The sequence below is a fragment of the Macrotis lagotis genome, chromosome 4, assembly GCF_037893015.1.
Source record: "Macrotis lagotis isolate mMagLag1 chromosome 4, bilby.v1.9.chrom.fasta, whole genome shotgun sequence".
Classification (NCBI taxonomy): domain Eukaryota; kingdom Metazoa; phylum Chordata; class Mammalia; order Peramelemorphia; family Peramelidae; genus Macrotis; species Macrotis lagotis.
The window spans coordinates 47,212,002-47,233,864 of record NC_133661.1 but is presented as its reverse complement, the minus strand read 5'-3'; the positions used below and the strand labels follow the sequence as shown (position 1 = coordinate 47,233,864).

The following is a 21,863-nucleotide window of genomic DNA, read 5'->3' as shown; positions in this document are numbered from 1 at the left end:
GACTGTCTGGCCTCTAAATTCCTTTCCAGTCTAGAACTGTGGTCTAAAGACATAGCAAGTCAGGATACTAGAACCAGAAGTCAGGTCTCTTTCCCCATCTTTGCTGCCCAGCCGACACGTTGATTTTTCCTCTTATGCTGGGGTACGCTTCCTTCACCCTAGCCACAGTCTTTTCCTAGTAGGCCAAATTTAGGTCATTTGAAAGGAGATTCAGAATTTGGGATGCTTGGGCAGATATGGACAAAGAGAGATGGTGAGACTGCACGACCCAACTTATAAAAGCCATGGGCAGGAGATTGAAGACACTCATCAATAGTTTGGGATCAGGGCAGCTAGGTGGTGCAGTGGATAGAGCACCGGTCCCAGAGTCAGGAAGACCTGAATTCAAATCATAACTCAGACACTTAATAATTACCTATCTGTGTGACCTTGGGCAAGTCACTTAATCCTATTGCCTTGCAAAAGCAACAACAACAAAATTATATGGAATGAATGGGGCTTTAGGCCAGGGTAGTAGCATTGGGTAGAGATTCTTCCTCCCCATGGCAGCTACTGTCTTCCTCTCTCCCCTCAGTCCAGGAGTTGAGTCCTATTGTCAGATGATTACCATCCCAGGATGCCATTACCTGATACCCCTCTCATAAGCCTCATTCCCCTTCCTCTCACTAAACTCCAAGGGCCCAAGAGCCAGATTCCCTGGGAAATAGGCCTCCCCCTCTGTTCATCTACCCCTGCAGCTACATTGTTCTCCTCTTTCCCTCTGGACACCAGTTGAATTTGCTGCCCCTTAGTCACAGTTGGTCATGCCTCTAAGACCAAACCAAATGCCCTTCCTCAGAGCGACAGACTTAGCCTTGTCAGGAAGGAGTATCCTGTGGATCTGAACATTAGTTGAAGGAAAGAGGGAAAAGGAAGGGTAGAGAATTTGGGGGACCAGGGAAATTGGACAAGTGGGGAGCCATTCATCTTTTCTGCTTCTTGACAAGGGCCTTTGCATGATGGGAGAGAAAAGGGAAAAATCCACTGCTAGTACAATTTCAGCAAAGCCTAGCTAGTCAGGAAGGGTTTGATTCAAACTGTGTCTATGACATGCCCTAAAATATGGGGCCATGAACAGGAATTCACAGTCTTTATGGGCCTGGACTTGCTCATCAGGAAAATGGGAATTATTTTATTATTATTATTATCATTATTATTATTATTATATTCTCCAGTTCTTTCCTGAAGTTATACATAAGATATCCCTTCTCTCCCATCATTCAAGGGGGCCTGACTATCTAGTCCTTCCCTGCTGCTGGGTCAGGGAAGGCCCAGGTATTTGATCATTAATTAACAGCAACAAGACTGCAACCTGTAGCAACTGCTGATGAGAAAGAAGAGCAAGCAGTGGGGATGGGAGGAGAGGGAAATGGAAGGAAGGAAGGAAGGAAGGAAGGAAGGAAGGAAGGAAGGAAATGAAACCATACCTAGTGCTTTCCCAGAGCACCAGGCCTGAATGAATGAATACCAAGGTTCCCCCAACTTCACCCCTCACCCCAGTGAAGTGACCCATATTAGCAGGGAACTTCAAGCATCATGGGATAACAACCTCCAGAGCTGATTCTCCTCTCCCCAATATCAAGGCAACCCAGGCCTTGACCAGGATGAGAATCTTCTGTGAATTCGTTTTTTTCCTACATTTTGATAACTGTATTTCAATATCATTGTTTGCCTTTGTAATTCTACATATTTTATGGTTTGCTTTTAAAACTATTATTCTGATTAGGGACCATAAACTTGACTCTGACAGAAAAGTTTGAGGTCCTACTCTGTTCTCTCTGTCTCTCATACTTGTCCCCGTTCAGGCCAGGAGACCCCAAACAATGATTTTATTTGATTGGATTAATTATTGTTTTTATTTTTTATTTTGAATTTTACAATTTTCCCCTAATCTCAATTCCCTCCCCCCACCCCCTCAGAAGGCAATCTGTTAGTCTTTACATTGCCAAACAATGATTTTAGATGAACTACAAAAATATTGGGGGGGGGGGGGTTGCAAGGCAAAATGGGGTTAAGTGGCTTACTCAAGCCCACACCGTTAGGTAATTATTAAGTGTCTGAGGTCAGGTTTGAACTCAGGTCCTTCTAACTCCGGGGCCAGTGCTCTATCCACTGCACCACCTAGCCACCCCATGAACTACAAAATTATTGTAAGAGTCTTGCTGGGTGGTTCTCCTGCCCCAACTTACCAGCACATATGGCCACATAGGAAGTCTTTAAAAGATTCCTGTTGATGTCCAGCTGATTCCCAGATGGTAACCTTATGCAGGATGCAGCCCACATCCTGAATCCTGAAGTCTGAGATCTGACTTTGTGACCCTGGGTTTGGGGGAGGGGGTGCAAGATCATTATATTCATTCAACTTAAGTGTATCCATGGGTTCAGGATGCACCAGACTCTTCTGTAGGAGAAGAGAGGATGGTATGCTAACAGTGGCAACGACCCTATTCCTAGAAAGGAGGGAAAACCAGAACATCCAGGAACCTTAGATGTTATCTATTCAAACTCATTCATTTTATAGATAAAGAATCTATGTGATTTGGCCAGGGGTCACTCAAAAAATAAATGATAGATCTGGAATTCTGAGCTCATTCCTTTAATTACAAATCCAGTGTTTTCTATTAAGTCCTGAACCTTTTTGGTGCCATGGATCCCTTTGGCAATCATAGATCTCTTCTCAGAATATTTTTTATGCAAAAAATAAAATACCTAGAATTAGGAAAGAAATAATCTTGAAAAGAAGTAATCAAAATGTATTTATAATGTACTTTTTAAATGTATCTTAACCTAGGACCCCAGGTTAAGAAACCCTGAATTGTACTAATAAAATGGGGTTCAGGCACAAGTTCATTTCCTCTCTTAGGATCTCAAATTATTTTACAACTGCTAGTCCCCACCTGTACTTAAGCTAGTACTTTGAGTATCCTTAATCATACTCTCTACAAAGTCCTAAACCCAACATTGATGATGGTTTTACAGGTTTCCAGGCTGTTGGGGATATTAACGATCATTTAGACCTACCCCCCAATTTTAGCCATGAGGTCCAGAAAATTGACTTGAAAAGTGACATATGAACTAAGTGGTTAAATTGGGATCTGAACCTGGGTCTTCTGGTACCAAAATCAATATTCTTTCTATCACTGTGGCTGCTATTCCTTGATTCTTCTCATTTACACCTGTTTTTAGAGTAGGTAGGAGTTGGGGTTGAATTTAGGCTAGCTTTTCTCTGGCTTGTTCATTGATTCCCTGGGATGAGCTGGACTGGACTGCCTGAGACCAGATGGTTTATAAGACCAGTGGACTTTCTCAGACCAACTGTTGCAGCTGTGGTCTCATTACCAGAAAGACAGAATGACCATATGATTCAAATCTAGAAATAAGATAGGACCTTAAAGATTATTTAACCCAACTCCATAATTGTATAGAGGAAAAAGCTAAATCTAGTTCATTGGAATTATAAGATCCAGAACTATAAAGGACTGCAGAAGCCAAGAGCCCAGTCTTCTTATTCGAAGTTTATGGAGATTAAGTGACTTACCCAAGGTCACCTGTATGGTAAGCAACATCATAGACAAACCCAGACTCTCTGGCTCTAAATTCTGGTGCTCTTTCTACTGTGTTAAGACTAGGATTCAGGAACCCCCTTGTTTTAAAGACTTCAAGGGATGGGAAAAGCCTGAGTGTTCCTCTTCACAGCCTTAGAACCCTAGCCTGTCCTATAAAAGTCAGACATAGTCTTCTCCATCCTTCATTCCATGATTATCAACTATAATATTTAAAAGGTGCTTATCACAGCTCCCAGCACATAATTAGGTGATTAATAAATGTTTCCTCCCTCCCCAATACCCACAGTATTGGTCCAGGTTTCAGAGTTTCAGGTCGTAAACAGAGATACTGCCTAGGTGAAGGATCATGAGAACTGAAGCACTCAGAAACCTCTCCCAAAAGATAATAGACAGAGATGCTCAAGAAACTACTGGCCTGATCCCATCGATGGGCATGTCAGCCTAGAGCGGGGAACACAACAGATGGAAGGAATATAATTGGGTAGAAAAGACAGATGGATATTTGGGGGAAGTAACCTGGAAAATGTGAAAGAATTGGAGAAGCCAGAACCATAGAATTTCAAAGCTAAAAGAAACCCGAGAGACCCTTTGGTCCACCCCATTCCCAAATAGGAGTCCCCTCTCCAAGACCCCCATCAAGTTGTCATCCAGACTTTGATTGTGGTTTTCTATTACTTCCAGCAGCAGTCTATTCCACATTTGGAAGTCTTTTCTTATGTGAAACCAAAAAAAATCTCTCTATCATTTCCATCTACTAATGCAAGTTCTGCCCTCTAAAGTTAAATAGAATATATCTAATCCCTTTTCTACATGACCCTTTAAATCTTTGGTGGCAATTATTACTCCCCCCCTTTCCACTAAGTATTCTCTACTCCAGGCTTGAAATCCCCATTTTATTTAAACAATACTCATGGGACATGACCTCCAGCCCCCATCTTATGTTCACCCTTCTCTGGCTAGGTTCCAAGTTGTCATTGTACTTCCTAAAGCATAGTGATCTGAACTGAGCACAGTCCTCCATATGAGGTCTTACCAGGGCAGAGTGCTGAAGGGTTATTACCCAAATCTTGATACTTTGAGCCAATTAGTGTCACCTGAGATCTTATTAGCATTTTTAGATGCCATGCCCCACTGTGGATCCAGATGGAGTCTGCCCTCCACAACTACATCAATGCAAGTGGGGAGGCATCATGGGCAGTGAGGTGCCCAACCTGTAGAAAATATGACTCTAGAGACAAAGCTATGCTCAACATCCAGCGGGAGTGACCCATCCAAGGGCAGAGTTCAGAGAGGCTAGAAGAGATTCTTAATCCTTTTGTGTGATAACCCCTTTGGTCAGTATAGCAAAGCCTATGGACCCCTTTCCAGAATAAAAATATAGTGACAGGCAAAAAGCATTGGTTAATCTCTGGGAATAAGAAAGTTAAAATAAAACCAATCCCTCTGAATACTTATGGAAGAGACAACATGAGTGAGGTGTTGAGCCTGGTAGTGAGAGGAAGCCAGAGCCTTCAGAGCCTCTTACATTCATGCAGGCAGCTCTGGGAAGAAGGCAGACATCCTCACCCACTCACAAGTACATGGACTCTTATATTCACACTGACATCATCATGGAGTGTAAGACATTCTTACACACACACACACACACACACACACACACACAAATACAGAAATACACACACACACACACACACACACACACACACACACACACACACAGATTCTTCTTCCACTCACAGACAAAGGAAAAAAATAGAACAGTAGGGCTGGCAAGGACCTTAGGAAACATCTAGACCAGGAATGTGTAACTTTTTCTTTGACCTGGTGAAGCCTAAGGTCTCCTTCTCTGAATAATTTTTTAAAACACATTAAACAAATTACACAAGGATTATTAAAAAATAATTATATTGAAATACTATTATCACAATTATTTTTAAAAAATAATATCACAGATCTCAGGTTGGGAACTCCTGCTCTGCTCAAAGGTGTAATTGTGAGGTAAAGGATTCTAGACTTGGAGGCAAGAAACCATTGTTCAAAACATTGTGCTCAGTTCTAGGTTCCACATTTTAGAAAAGACGTTCACTAACTGGAGCCTAGCCAGAAAGGGGCAACAAGTATGGTGGGAAAAACCCTGAAGATTATGTCAGAAGATTATTTGAAATGCTTTGCTAGAAAGAAGAAATAGGGAGAATGTAGTAGCTGTCTTAGGTTTTGAAGGGTTGTCATATGGAAATGGGATAAGACTTTTAAAAATATGATTCCTCCTTTAAAAGAAAAAGATAAGAGTGGGGGTGGAAGTTACAGAGAGACAGATTCTGAAATAATGTAGGCAAAACCATGTACACAATCAGAGTTTCTCCAGAATTGAATGGACTACTCATCATTCTCCCCATAAGCAGCAGAGGTCCTACATACATTCAACACTCATGAAGAAGAGAGTAAAGAGATTGTTCAGGTTCAGGTTGAACTTGGTGCCATTTCTTTCATTTCAGAAATTCTTTAGATCCCAATTCTGTCATTTTCTACTGACCGTCCTTGGGAGGGTCCCTGAACTTCTCTCTGGGACTTGCCAACCTCCGAAGTTTCAAGCCCTTTCATAGAATCATAGATTTTAAGATACGAAAGAGAGTATTTGGTCCACCTCCCTCATTTTATTATATTTGAGGCAACTGAGGTCCTGAGAGGAACTCTGAATGATTATTGTTGTTCAGTCATTTTCAGTCTTGCTGATTCTTCATGATCCTTTGGTGGTCCATTCACTTTCCACTGCACCACCTTGCTACTCATGGTCGGCATAGGATAGATCAAAAGTGAGGTGTCGACCAGGAACTTTAAAGTGAGTTGAAGTGAATAGAATGAAGAGGCAAGACCTGGGAGTGAGCAGGCTGCTACAAGGAAGCAAGTGAGGCATCTTTGTCAATATGTCAACCATCCGTAATCTGGTGTCCTGACCTTGGGACAATTGTAGGTCCTTGACAAAGTGCAAAGTTATTCTTTCTTTTCAGGACTGCTGCATCACAGGATGAGTTATTGATAGGTCTTCCATCAGCAACATTAGTATTCTTTATATGTTCAGGGGTTTTAAAACTTTTGTCATGATTGACAATTGAATAGACAAGGCATAGGTAGAGTATTTCCCAGTAAGCCTCCCTTGGGAGTATGAGTATATGTGCAAGACTCATTAGAAATCAATTCTCATTTGAATTTGAGGGATTGACGCATTTTCAACTGAGTCTGGGTATTACCATTTTGACCTTGCTGCTAATGGGTCAACTGTAGGCCTTTCAGGTTAAGAAGAGAAGCTTCAAAGATTCTCAGAAATAGGAATGGTCAGGGTGGTGACTGATCAGAGGAAAAGAAATATGCCAATTCTTAGGATAAGAAATTGGTCCACAGGGTGCCACACCCTAGAATATAAGGAATCTAAAAAATCCAAACAACATAAAAATTGGGCTAAACTGATCAATTTCTGATCCGACTTACAAACAGTTTGGCAATATTCTAGTTTTTTTGTGTTTTATTTTCACAGGAAAGGGGTGTCTAATCCCCTTTAAATTGTTTCCCAGACCTAAAGGACAGCCTTAAGCACCAAGAACTATCTCTTTTAGTTAGGATAAACCTTTTCCTCTTATACTAATTTGCTCAAGAAATAGGCACAGGTCCAATGGACCAACAGCTTCAAAGAGGAAATCCCAGTTCTGACAAGCCTCAGTTCCCACATGAAAGCATCAAAGAGGGCAGAGGTCTGAGTAAATTAAGGTTAAGACTTGCACAGGCTATGGATGTGAATTTTCTGAAAATGACCACAGTCTCCTGGGCCCTTTGAAATGCCTCTGAGTATTTCAACACTAAATTATACCCAAGAGAGAAGGGAAATTCTAGAGAATGAAATTCTAGTATGCAATGATGTTATTCTAATGAGGAGAAAAAATGAGATGTTGTCTAAAAACCAATATGGATGCAAAGGGATTTCACCAGCCAGTCAGTTTCAATTTTGTTTTAAATGTACAGAAGATAGAAACAAGACAAGGAGCAGAGGATGAATTAAAAAAAAAACAGAGGATGTGGTATGGGCCTGTAAGACTAACATCATCAGGCATTCTAAAACTGAGGAATAATCTGAGATTTCTGGAGAAAACTAAGGATAAGGACAAAAAGGCCTTTTTAAAAACCGTGATAGGGGAAGGTGGAAGAAGGATCATAAAAGAAATGGGACAGTCATGCCATGTGGATGGGCCAGTAATAATGCATGATGAAGAGAAGGGGCAGCTGCTCAACTTTTATCTTGATTGTATTTTCTCTGCCAAGCAGAAAGATCTTTAGACTAAAAAAGATAGAACAAAAATGGGCACTAGAAAGTTGATATCCAAGATAAATAAGGAGCTATGAGAGCACTTGGCTGCCCTTGATGAGTTTGGGTCACCTGGCTCAGGTGAACAACTTCCTTAGTTACTCAAAGGACTGGCAGATGGGGTTGCTGAGCCATTGTCGGTGAGCTTTAGAAAGATCACAGAGAACTGGAGAGGTGCCGCAAGATTGGAAGAAGGGCAAATGGCCCATTTTTTTTTATAAAGGGGAGAGAATTGAATCTGCAAACTATAAACCAGTGTGCTTTACTTTGCTGGCAAAATTATAGAACTCATCATTAAATGGATGTTTAGTGAACACCTAGAAAAGGAAGCCATGAACAAAAAGAACCAGCATGACCTCAGCAAGAACAAGTCGGGCCAGACTAACCTCATTTCCTTTTTTATCAGGTTACTAGATTGGTAGAACAGAGAAGTGCCATAGATATGGTTTCCCTAATTTTAGCTACACATTTTATAAAATTCTCATGCATGAGATGGCGGGATGCAGGCTAGATGAAAATGTAGTTATATGAATTCAGAACTGGTTGAATGGCCAGACCCAGAGAGCAGTCATTAATGGTTCAATGTCAGCTTGGAAAGAGGCCTCCACTGAAGTGCCCCAGGCAGTTATGCTCAACCCTGATCTGTTTAACATTTTTATCATGGAATTATGACAAGGCATAGATGGTATGTTTGTCAATTTTCAGTTAAAGCAAATTTTACAGGAATAACTAGCACATTAGAATCAAAAGGAAGCAGATAAAATGTGTAAACAAAGCCAAACCTAACACGATGAAGTTTATCAAGAATAAATGCAAAGTTGGAACTTAGATTCAAAGAATCATCTTTGCAAGGAGAAGATGGAGGGGTGACTAGATAGCAGTTGCTCTGAAAAAGAGCTAGAGGTTTTAATGGACTTTAAAAATCAATATGAGTCCCTGGTGTGATATGACTGCCAAGAAAGTAAATTCAATCACAGGTTGAATTATGTGAGGCATCAACTACAGGGGGAAAGGAGGTAATTGTTCCACCGTTTTCTACCCCAGTAGATCACATCTGGAGTATTTCATTCAGTTCTGAGAGTCATATTTTAGGAACAACATTGCTAAGCTGAAGGTTATCCAAAGTAGGGCAACCAGAATAGTGAAGTGACTCAAGATTTTGCCACACATGGATAAGTTGGATTACTGGTAATGGTAAGATTGGAAGATACTCCATCACTTGACTTTAGGCATTTTCATTGGTAGGCCTCTGTGTCTAGAATTCTCTCCCTCTTAATTTCCGTTTCCTGACTTCCTTGATTTCCTTCAGATCCCAGCTAAAATCACCTAGGAAACCATTCCAGCCCCCCCCCCCCCCCGTATAGTTACCTTCTCTCTGTTGATTGTCACCAATTTGTATGCCTTTTATTAGTGCACAGTTGTTTGAATCTTGTCTCCTCCATTAGATTATGAGCTCCTTGAAAGCAGGGACTGATATTTTTTGCCTTCCTTTGAATCTCCAGTGCTTAGCACAGTGTCTGATGTATAGAATATATAATAACTGTGTGCTGATTGACTGACATCATAGATGTCCTTAAATATACAAAGGACTTTTCAGTGGATTGGGAATTAGACTAGTTCTTTTTGGTCAAAAGAGGAAGAATAAAAAACAATGGTTGAATGTTGTAAACAGGACAATTTAGACCTGATGTAAGAGAAAATGAAAGCTATACAATAGTTAAGTGGATTGCCTTGTGATCTAATTATTTCCTCCTCTGAGAGGAAGAAAGGAGGGCTGAATTCAAACACAGGTTGAATGTCCTCTATTGGCTTTGGTTAGTAGACATATTCAGCTGTGAAAGGTGAGTTAGATTTTAGTAGATTGGTCAAAGTTGCCATCTTCACAAAGCACCCCAAATATAACAATCATAAAGACAAAGCTCCTATCCTGGGAAACACTGCAGGGCCTTGCCAGTACTGAAAGTCTTTGTTGCAAAACCACTTCTACTTCCTAAAGCTGTATCTTTATTTTCTGGACTTGAAACCTTCTAGTGCCATTGCTATCTTTTCAAACCATCACTGATCCATCTTGGATAATGGCCTATAACAAGGTAAGTAACCAAAGGCCACATGAACCATATAGGTACTTCCAGAAAGATGGGATTTTTTAAATAAATTCATAGGTTTTCAAAAACAAATTATTCCCCCACATTGTAGCAGGTATTTAGAAGCAAGATCCATACAGAACTGGAAGAGGATGGGGATTTTTACATAGCCTGAACAGCATGTGGATATATTTGTATTTAGCCAAAGCTAGTCTGGAAGGTTGTCTTTCATTTCTCCCATGCCCAAGACCTTACCAAGTAGCAGGCTACCCACAGGAATAATTTGGCATTAGCCAGTTGGTCCAGGAGATAGAAGATTAGTGATAGCAGGTAGAGGTTCTTAGGATAGAATGAAATTCAAGGAAGAATAGTTATAGAAAAGGTGGAAGTGCCCATTTTACTTTGAATAAACAGTGTGGAGGCTCCAACAACAGTATGAATGATCCCCTTACATGGGTTTTGCTCAGCAAACTCCTGGAGAATGTAGTTTTCAGCCCTATTAAGAGATAGCCTACCCTAATGACATGGAGAGTCATTGACTATTGACTATTGAATAATTGAAGACATCCACCTTGAATGACTTCATTCTTGGAGTTTGGGAATTGAGGCATCAGGGAAATGGGGTATTACCTAGTAACCACATGGTTAAGAGCAGTTGATGGTTACTACAAAGGATGCACTAATTTCAGGAAGGACCTGCTTCAAATCCAACTGATGGTTGGCTTAGGTTGGGCCAGTAATTTGACTCTCAAGAAGATAGACATTGGAGGATATCAAGAAAAGTCAGAAAAACCAGACTTTAGGGATCCCTCTTGAGGGATCAGTTTGGTCCAAGGGATATCCATAACTGAGATTAGTACAAGAGTCTTCAGGAGAACCTGCTCCTTTTATGCTAGTATCATGTCTGGAAATTCTCCAAGACTCCCAAGTCTTGGACCCAGACCTAATAATGGTGACAGAAGCCCAGTGACAGAAGAATGGGTTAGTAGATACAGAAAAAAAATAGATGATAGGCAAGTCACATTAGAACCCCGAAGTTATCATCTGGACTAAAAGATCTTTAGGACTTTTCAACTCTCAATCATCTATCTTATCACTTTATGAAATACGAAGCTGTCAAGAGGGCCTTCCCATAGTTCTTGGTTCATTTTCCATTGGTTATGGGATGCAGTATCATTGGGCAGGGTAGCTGTGCCAGTGTAACTTGCTCTCTGTGAAATAGAAGCTGTGGTTAGTGAGAATGAATCAAAGAGTTAGAAGACCATAGATTTAAAGCTAGAAGAGACCAGGAGATCACTTAGTCCAACCCATTCACTTTATAGGCTCAGAATGGTCAAATGGCTTATCTGCAGTCACAAAGTCAGTAAAGTGAAGGAAGATTCTCTGACTCCAGTTGCAGTCCTATCTTTGCCCACACTGCTTTTCTGACTCTTTCCCAAACTGAGATAAGTACCTAGAAAACAAAAGGCAGCGCCTAACCAGAAGTAAACACTTATTTTGTGCAGAAAGCTGGGAATTGAATGGGTGGAGATCTGGTCAGGTAGATTTTTTGGATAATGACCAAGGGTGACCTTCCATGGAGTAGGCCATCACCGATTCTCAAGGCTCCCTTCCTATGGGGTAATAGTAGCTTTACAATGCTGGACATTAGAGGAGTAAGTCCATCATCATTGTCTTTTTCCTCTCAGAAGGAAATGCCTTCATAGCCTGAAAATGGAAGACTTGTAAACCCTGAGTCTGAGTCGAAATAGCAGTGGCTCAATAATCTCTTTCTACCTAAGTGGTAGCCCCAGCGTCCCTTCCCTCCCTACTTAATCCTCTGCAGCTGTGTTTGGAGCTGATTTTGACAGCAGGGGATCCAGGTGATTCAGGGCTTCACAGCCAAAATCCAGCACCCAGCACAGGGTAAGGCCAGTGAGGAGACATGATTGCCTGGGATAAATGGTGTGCCTTGGGAAACGATGGGAAATGAAGTTGGATCAGGTAGGATTATGGAGAACCTCAACTGCTGTACTGACTGAGGAATATGACCACAAAGCAGTGGGGAGCCATTGAAAGTTCTGGAGCTGGGGTATGTATGATGGAAGAGAGTAGTAGCATTTGGGTAGCAAAGGACAGGTGACAGGTTGAAGTTTAAGGCAAATCTCCTCCATCCACTACAATCCCCCCAGCCCAACTTGGGTCTAGGTCTTCCATGCCTTGGTTCTCTGTCTATGGGTTTCCTTTCTAGTGGATTTTTTTCTTGGAAGGAGATTCTTCTGTCCAGCAAGTTCTAAATGACTGGTCATATATCACCAGTGCTATCTTATTTGGAACTAAACATTGATCCTTTTCTTTGACAAAGGCTGGCAACTGTGAAAAAGTCTGTTCACCTTCATTTTTTGTCCCCAGTTGCCATCAGTGATAGGCTGGGTCCCTACTGGGGAGCTCAGTCCCCAGTTCCCTGCTTCCTGGTGTCTTTGCTATAGTTAGTAATGGTCCCTTTGCTCTCCAATCCCCATCCCCTTTTACAAAACTCTGATAAATGGAGCCTGAAGGTGATTAGAAAGAGGCTTTTTGCCAGTTATCCATGGATGTCATATTCTGCCTTGTGGCATCTTGGGCCACTTTGCGTTATCCCTTCTCGAAGACTTGAATGATTACAAGAATGTGATTATAGCTACCTCCTCCTCTCCTTCTCCTCCCCAAATAATCCTCTGCTAACACTCCATTCCTATTCAGGAAAATCGACTAACTACATGTGGGAGCTCATGCCATAGAGAAACTCCTGAAGTCCCACCTCTTCTTTGCAAAATTCCCCAGCTTAGCTGATGTGAGACTCTCTCTTCTATAATTCTCCAGCCCCAAATTATATATTTATTATAACCTCAGCCCCTTTGGAAAAAAAACAATGAGTATCTACTGAAGCTTTCCCTGTGTCCAGCCATACTATGCTAAACTGTGTGGCAGTGGAGACAAGAAAGAAAGACTCGAGTCCTATCCTAAGAGATCTCCAAAGCTTGTTGAGATGTGAGAAAATGAATGTATGCATGAGCAAGGTTTAAATAGTCTGATCAAGACCTTATTTGCTAAAGGAAATCCGAGGAAAGGGAGAGGGATGATGCCTGAGGTTGTCAGAAAAGGCTCTTTGTATGAGGTTGGGCCTGAGGGTCAAGAAGTATGGACTTCTAGATTATTCAAGCTGAAAAGGGCTGTGTTAAAAATCTGATAAAAGATCTACCATGGCTATCTATTATTACCCCAAGGAGAAAATGCATTCTCCTTAGCCTAACATTTTTAATCATTCACTGTCTGGCTCCAACATACTTTTCCAGACTTCTTTCACATTAATCCTCTTCCTGCTCTTCACAATCTAGGCAAAATAGCCCACTAGCTGTTTCCCCAACTCAATATTCCATATCCTCTCTCCACACCTTCCCACAGATTGGGCTATATGCCTAGAATTCACTCTCTCTTAGCTTTCTTCAAGGCTCTGCTCATGTACCACCTCCTACACGAAGCCTTCCTAATCACCTCCAATGGTTACTGCCCATCCCCTCTAGAAATCGTAGTTTCATTTCTTTGTGCACCTGTTGTATTTCCTTGGCAAACATATGCTCCTTGAGGGCAGGGACAATTTGTATATAGTAAGCACTTGCGGTAAATGTTTGTTGAATTGACTCTGGACTAACCCTCTCGTCACAAAAATGAAACTTTGGGTCTGAAAAGGGAAAACAATTTGCCTTAGATGATATGGTTTCAATGGGAAAAGAGGAAGGAGGATGGAATGCCTACTGGGAGGAACATTCTGAGCAAAGTACAGGTGATAGGAATTAATATGAACCAGTGGATGTCACCATAGGCCTATGGAATTTTGGTTGGAACAGAGTAAAGTATTGGTATATATCTTAAAGTGAAACTCTAAAGGCATTGTATTATGATTATATTCTAAGATTTAGAGCAGGGAGATACCTTAGACACCATCCAGCTCCCTTATTTTGGAGGGTTTTTGTTTAGGTTTTTGCAAAGCAATGGGGTTAAGTGGCTTGCCCAAGGCCACACAGCTAGGTCATTATTAAGTGTCTGAGGCTGGATTTGAACTCAGGTACTCCTGACTCCAGGGCCAGTGCTCTATCCACTGTGCCACTTAGCCACCCCCTTATTTTTTTTTAAGATAAGACATATCTACCTCACAAAATTAGAAGTACTAGAAATGGTCTCTGAGTGGCACTTTTAGCCTTGAGATAGGGAAAAGGGACTTTAAAAAAAAGGAATGAAGAAAAAAATGAGAAAACAAAAGACTTGAATGAAACTGGGCTGGCCACTAGCTTTCAAATCTAAATCACACAATCTGATAATTCTACAATACTTTTTAAGTCATATTTGACTCTGTCCCAACATAGACCATATAAGTACAGTAAATTAGACCTGGATTGGACCATTTCTGACCTGGATCACTTTACCCTTTTTGGGCAACTTGGTGGTCCCCACTGCCAGGAGGTCACCATTCTGATGCCTAACCTAGAACAGATGTGATCAACTTAAACCACAGCAGCTCAGAATTCCCAAACTCAAGAGATCTACCAACTTAATTTCCTCCATAGCAAGGATTACAGTATTAGAAAACTTCTATACCTGGCTGTTCCACATTTTTCAGATGAGGATACAAAGGCCTGGCATGGCTGAATGATTTTTCTCAAATTCATAAAGTAAGCAAAATAGATTGCTGCTAATTGAGAAGAAGCAGAATTTAGATGATGTCAAAGTCAGTCTACATTCCTGAGCAGAGTTTGCCCTTCCTTTCCCACTTTCTGTCCTTGCCAACCTAGTCTTCTCACATAGGAGATCAGCAGAGGCTAGCAGATTTCTAAAGCTAAGTGGTCACCTTGCCTACTAAAGCCTGGCTTTGTCCAGACTCTTTGGAAGCCTGTTTCATTGATCTAGCTACCTGATCTCTCCATAGGAAGAGCTGGATATGGAGAATGAAGTGCTTACTGCATTAATAAACAATAATGATAATACCTTGTTGGCTGGGTGATCAGCCAGATCCTTAGTGGGAAATTGACAATTTGCTGCTGCTCTATTTGCTTTCCCTTTGTTTTATCATTTACTGGAGCCAGTTAAAGGGCAAGGAGCATGGTGCGGAAAGAGATCGATTGGTATATACCTTGACTCTTGGGCTGAGTAGGCAGCTACCTAATAGAGTGTGACATTCGATTTAGGGAAAGGTCCCTTCCCCATCTCCAATGCCACTTCACAAAGTATTTTAAAGTAGAATGGACATTCTGCTGGGGGGGAGAGGGGAGGGAAAGGGAAGGAAGAAGAGAAAAATGTAAAACTCTAAACCTTGCAAAATGATGATTGGTAGAAACTACCATTGTATGTTAATTGGAAAACATAAAATATTTATATGATAAAAAATTTAAAATAAAATTTTGTTTAAAAGTGTAATGGACAGACAGTCTCAGGAAACTGTCTCAAGTGTCTTCAAGTAAGGGCTGCTTGACCCACCTTTCAGACAATTGTACAGGAAATTCTGGTACAGACACAAGTTTGAGGAACATGGCCTCTGATGTTCCTTGCACCTCTGAATTTCTGTGATTCTAAATAATGTCTGAGATTCCTATCAAGGGGGTACAAAATTCTGAGAATGTACATGGCCCTGGGAGATTGTGGTGCAATGGAAAGATCAAATTTTCTAGAGTCAGAAAACTTAATTTCAAATTCCAGTTCTAATACTTAAGTACCTTGTGATCTTGGGCAATTTCCTTAACCTGAGCCTCAGTTTCCTCATCTGTAAAATGGGGGAGTAGGACTAGAATATTTGGGAGGCCCTTCTCTTTCAAGAGAAATTGATCCTAGGAGTCACATTGAGTTTGATGACTGATCTCAGATGAGGTCTCTGGAACTGTAGAAATTGGAAAGAAAGAATCACAGAAGAGAAGTTAGGAATCCAAAGGGGAAGGCACAGAAATCAAAACAAATTTCTTGGACTTCACAGTACTATTGAGCATCAATTCAACTTTATATAATCCCACTAGAAAGAGGTTCCCTATTCCCTTCCTTTAGAGTTCTGAATCTTCTGTTTTCTAGAATCTTCTGTTCTTTCCAGTGGAACCTAGAAGAAAACTGCTTTTCCCAAAAAAATAAAATCTGGGGGTGTGCCCAGAGGTCTGACTTCCTTGGAATTGACCCCACTGTGGAAAGAATGGTGGAAAGAATGAAATATGCTGACTTTTTGGTAACCATCATCATGGAACATAAATTCAGCAATAATTTCTATAGGTACAGATAAAGCCAGATAGATGTAACCTCCACTCTCTGGGAATTTATTATCTAAGATGGATACAGAGACACAGACTGGAATGTACAAGGTAATAGGTAGTAGGGTACAACTGAAAACCTTAGATCTGAGAGTAGAAAATTTGAGTACAAGATCTAGCTTTGACACATAAATAATACCATTATGACTTTGGGAAAGTCACCTGACCTAAATTGACCTCAGTTTCCTTATCTGTAAAATGGATACTACTTCACAGAGGGGAAGGATCAAACATGTAAAAAAGGACTTTTTAACAGTGAAACATTACAGAAATGTGACCTGGAATTCTGTCTGCATGGTACTTTATACTTGAATGATTCTTCCTGTGACTTAGGTCACATAATTCTCCTAACATCTGTCCTGTAAAGCAGGTATAGTGGGTTTTATTATACCCATTTTATAGGTGAGGAAATTGAGACCCAGGGATATTAAATACTTTGCCAAAGACCACACAGCAAATCAGTAGAAAAATCAAGAAGCAGAACCCACATCCCAATACGCCCAGCTCAGGATTCTACTTTGCCACTCAACTTTTTTAGAAGAGCAAACTAAATTTTATATTTATATTTTATATTTAGAAATCTCTGATTTTATTGATATGGGTGCTTCTTCTACTGAAGCCTTGGTAGAAATTTTCATGAGTAGTTGTGACTAGAAAAAAAATTCATCACCTGGTAGCTAACCCTCTGGCTCCGAGTCTCTACAAATGTGGCAAAGCTGGCATACACAGTGTTGCCTTGGAGTTCTGAACTAGAAGTCTTTGCAGCCTGGTGATGTCTGCCAGGATTTGGGCTTTAGCTTCCAAGAACCCAGAACTACTTCTCTACCATGATGAGAAGGCAGATGAGGACTTTGACAGAGAATGAAATGAGGCTTAATTATTGACTTATGCAAACCAGGGGCCGGTCTGGGATAGACCATTAAAGTGTCCTGACTTTGGATGGGGTACAGTCTTAGCAAGCCATTTGCATATGAGCTGACATGACCCATTAATGGGTGCAGAATTCTTGAGCCCTTGAAATTCAAGTCCAGATCCACTTAATACTTGCCTCATGACCTTGATCTCACCCCTTTCTTTCCCTTTCTACACTTCTGTTTTCTCAACTGTGTAAAACTAATCCCTGTTTTCACCTTCATTCATTGATGATTGATGGTGCCCATATTGACAAAATGTTCTTCTGGGAAATACCTTTTAAAAATCCAGGTTTGCTTCTCTTAATGAACTGAGGTATTACTGGACAAGTATAAGTAAAATGAATTTTCTTTTCCCTATAATCTCAGAAAGGCTTCCATTTCATTTCCTATGGACCTCCACTGAGGGAGGATTCCTAATTCTTTGTATAGGAATATCTCCACATTGCTGCTCCCAATTCCTGTCAGTTTCTTATCCATCCATAAACAAACACTTTAAAGCAGAAGAAAAACTTCTGTTTAAAAGAACCTCAGGGAAATCTTTTCATGAACTGAAGAGTACTTTTGCAAAGCATTTTTAAAATTACACTGAAATGTCTTCATTTCATAAAATTAGGATTTTCACATAAAGGATTTGCCTGCTTATACACATACATAGACATACTTGTTTATGGACAAATGCATACATACACACACATATACACACATGGGTGCACCGGTTTCCATAATTCCATCTCTTCTGACCCTAATTTCAGGACCATAGACAGCTCCCCATGGCTGGTGCTGAAATGTTGCCTGCAGAGGTAGAACCAAGTCAAACTCGCTGAGCATCAACTGACCCCCGCCCCCTTTCTCTTCAGCCCTGGAAACAACACTGAAAGGATTCCCTCTCTCCATTGCAAGCTCTTGGATTTTCTATATCATGTCTTATTCTTGGTGTCTCTGCCCTTTGTCTTTCCTGTAACCATCTTCGTGCTTGAATCTCTAGCTCTCTCCTTCCTCCCTTTATTGCATTTCTATGTATTAAGTTTCTTTGTGTGGGCAATGTCAGGACTTCACCTGTCATTGGCGACCAGCCTGGTGGGCAGTGATTGGCTTACAACCATTCTAAATACTGCTTTCTGTTGTATTTATCTGAACCATACCCTGAGACCTTTTAGCAAGGGACCCTCAACATCGAAAGCATTGCTCCTTTATTGCTTTCCAAATAACATCTGGGTCATTTGTTCTCTCAACAAATAATGCAGTTGGTAAAAAGGGGAGACAGAGAAGGGAGGAAGAAAGAGGAAAGTTTGACTAACCAATTCAGCCCATAGGTTTCATGGGGGATTTTCACTGAATGTTAAGGATGGAAGGAAATCCATCTAATCCACCCCTACAATTAATAGAGATTAGGTAGCTTGCCCAAGATCACATAACAAGCAAAGGGTAGAATCCAGATTTGAGTGCAGGGTTCATACTACAAATCTGGTCTTCTTTCACCATGTTTCCAGGTTTTAGGAAGGCAGCTAATCAAGATGACCATCATATAAATTTCTGTTTTCAATGCACCACTGCCATCCATGACCAATTTTATTCTCCTGAACACTATTGATGTTGAGCCCCAAGGACTGACAGAAGTTAATTAGACTTTTGGGATTGGTGGCTTCTCCTTTCTCAGGAACATTTCTTTTGGTTCCTTTTATTACAACATCGTATCCTTATTGCTTCTTGTGTCACTTTTTCCACTGTGATCCATGATCTGTTTACTTCCCTTGTACTTCCTTGATGGCTATTCTTGTGACAACCTTTTATCTCTTTCGCCACATTATTTTCTGCTCCCTCTAATTATAACATTGCTGTCTTGGAGTAACTTTTAGTCTGTTTTGAATGGACCTGCTTAAAGGACCCATTCAATTCAATCAACATTTATTAAACACCTACTGTATATATAGAGCCTATGTTACACTTAAGGGCCTAATAGATAGTGCTGAATTAAGTCAGGAACCTCTGAGTTCAATCCTTTCTCCAGATGCTAATTGTGTACACTCTCTCTCTCTCTCTCTCTCTCTCTCTCTCTCTCTCTCTCACACACACACACACACACACACACACACACACACACGGACAAAAGCACCCACTTCAAAGCTTTGTTTTGAGGGTCAAAAGGGTTAATGTCGAATATAAAGATAAGGGATTCCAAAGACATTGTTAGGTTCTATGTAACATGGAAACTGCCGCTAGAGGGCACTATGGTGTGTAGAGCACTAGACTCAGAAAGACCTGAGTTCAATTCCAGTCTCAGGTCCTTTACAAGCTGGTCAAGTCACTTACCCTCTATCTCTGTTTGCTCATTTGGAAATCAAAAGTAACAATAACACCTGCCTCCCATGGTTGTTGTGACAATCAAAAGACAAATCCATTTGTAAAGCCATAGGATGAACTATGGTAATATAAAAAAGTAGATTTTGAAATTAGATACCCAGGTATAGGTAGGGTACAGCAGTAGAAGCATTGGGTATGATAGATCCCTGAACCAAGGCAACCAAGAAACCTTAGGAACTAGGAAGGTCAACGGATTCTAGGGATCCAGCAAAGGTCCAAGAATCAAAAATTCTATACCAAGTCTAGGAATTAGTAAATTAGTGAAAGAAAATCCTGAAAGACAAAGGTAAATAAAGACATAGAATGTTCAGGAAGATAACAGGGATCAGCAAGGCCTAGGGCCCAAGCTCTAAGTCTTTTATAGGAAGACCTTATAACCATCCCAGTTACCTCAAGAGGTTGATATCCAAGGATGAGGACAGGGAGAGAATATGTGTGATTTAAGGAAAGAAACCAAACATTGATTTTGGCTTAGATATACCCTGGACACACTCAGTTCATGCTGTGCCTTGGTTCCTCCCCAGAGAAAAATCAAATGGTTACCACCACCCCACCTCCATCACCCCAATCTTGACCTACCCCTGCCCTCCCATTCTCTTAGCATTCTAATGGTTTCAGGCTTTTGTAGAAATAGTAATAATCACACTTAGCTAATACTCTAAGGTTGAGAAACTCTGGATCTATGATCTTGCTTGATCCTCACAACCACCATATTAAGTCCATTTCACAGATGAAGAAACTGAGGACAACAACCCCCAGAAGATTAAATAACTAGCTTTCTGGTCATACAGTTAGTTGGAGCTAGGACTCCACACCATGATTCCAAATCCCACTTTCTTTCTTTCTTCTAAATAGAAGAAGGAAGAGAAAGGATGTTGAGACAGTTTTGGTACAGTAGATTGAACATTGGACACAAACTTGGAAGCTAGCTGTGTGACCATAGGCAACCCATTTCCTCTTTGGGAACTTCAGTTTCATCCTGTATAAAATGAAAGGGGTGGATCAGATGAACTCTAAAGACCCTTTCAGCTCTGTTTTAATTCTATGAAAAGGGACTGGGGTGGAGGATAATGAAGGCTGTCAAAGTGTTTACACATCTTTCTCCCCTTGTGTCTCCTTTCCTGCATCCTGGAGCAGGTGGTGAGCCAGATAGACAAGCTGACCTCCGATTTTGACTTTGAACTTGAGCCCGATGATTGGACGACAGCCACAGTGAGCAGCACATCCAGTAGTGATAAAGGTGGTGGGAGTGGCCCCTTCGACCTGACCCACTTGGATTTCATGACCTCGGACATCCTCTCCGACAGCTGGGAATTTTGCTCCTTTTTGGACATCTCAACCCCCTCAGACTCAGGCGAGGGCCCTGAGCCAGCCCGACAACCTCCCACACCTGACTACAGGCTGATGAATGGAGGGGTGCTTATCCCCAATGGGCCTCGTGTGGAGACCCCTGACTCTTCCAGTGAGGAGGCCTTCAGTTCTTGTCCCCCTGATCCCCCCAAGGGCCAGCAGGCCCATCGGACCCCAGGCACCAGGGAGCGGGTGCGTTTCAGTGACAAAGTGCTCTACCATGCCCTCTGCTGTGATGATGAGGAAGGAGAGGGGGAAGAAGAAGAGGAGGAGGATGGGGGAGCCCCATCCCCCAACCCTCCCCAGACAGAGCCCCATGTGGCATCACTCAAACCCCCCCTGGCATCCTGTAAGCCACGGAAGTCTCCCCTCACAAGTCGGAATGGGAGTCATATCCCTACACTTCCTACAGGGTCAGGGCAGACCCGCAGGGTCACAAGGAACACCAGCACCCAAACAGTGTCGGACAAAAGCACCCAGACTGTCCTGCCATATGCAGCAACCAGACAGAAAGTCAAAGGGAAAAACTGAGAGGAACAAAAGGGATGGGGGTGGGAGTGGGGATGGGCTGGGCCGGTGGGGAAATAGATACACATATATATTTAAACAAATCCAATCATAATAAAACAAAAACAAAAATGGTAAAGAAAAGGTCATAAAAATTCCCCAACTAGTCATGCAGGCAGAATTGGCCTTACTTAAAGGCAGAGTGGGTAGTTGCCTCCAGGATCTGACATGAGCATTGGGAAAATTCTTCAACAAAAAAAAAACAAAACAAAACAACTTACCACAGTGCCTGAAATGTCCCCATTAGAACTATCTCAATTTAGATAGAACATTGCTCCTCTCTTACATTGAATACTTCTGTGAGAGGGGGAGACTTCAGTCCCTCC

The 21,863-nt window shown here is 41.4% G+C and overlaps 1 protein-coding gene across 2 annotated transcripts in view; it reads left to right on the top strand.

Moving 5' to 3' along the window:
- Positions 1-21,507, top strand: part of INSYN1 (inhibitory synaptic factor 1) — a 54,985-nt gene extending 33,478 nt beyond the window's left edge. Inside the window, exons 1-2 of one of the 2 annotated variants that reach the window (XM_074236366.1) lie at positions 6,105-6,510; positions 20,758-21,507. In XM_074236366.1, coding sequence (XP_074092467.1) covers positions 20,902-21,501 — 600 coding nt within the window. In that variant the 5' untranslated portion in view covers positions 6,105-6,510; positions 20,758-20,901 and the 3' untranslated portion in view covers positions 21,502-21,507. Of the gene's footprint in view, positions 1-6,104; positions 6,511-20,757 lie in introns of those variants that run through there. The other variant, XM_074236365.1, reaches the window with a different exon arrangement.
- The last annotated feature ends 356 nt before the right edge of the window (positions 21,508-21,863 follow it).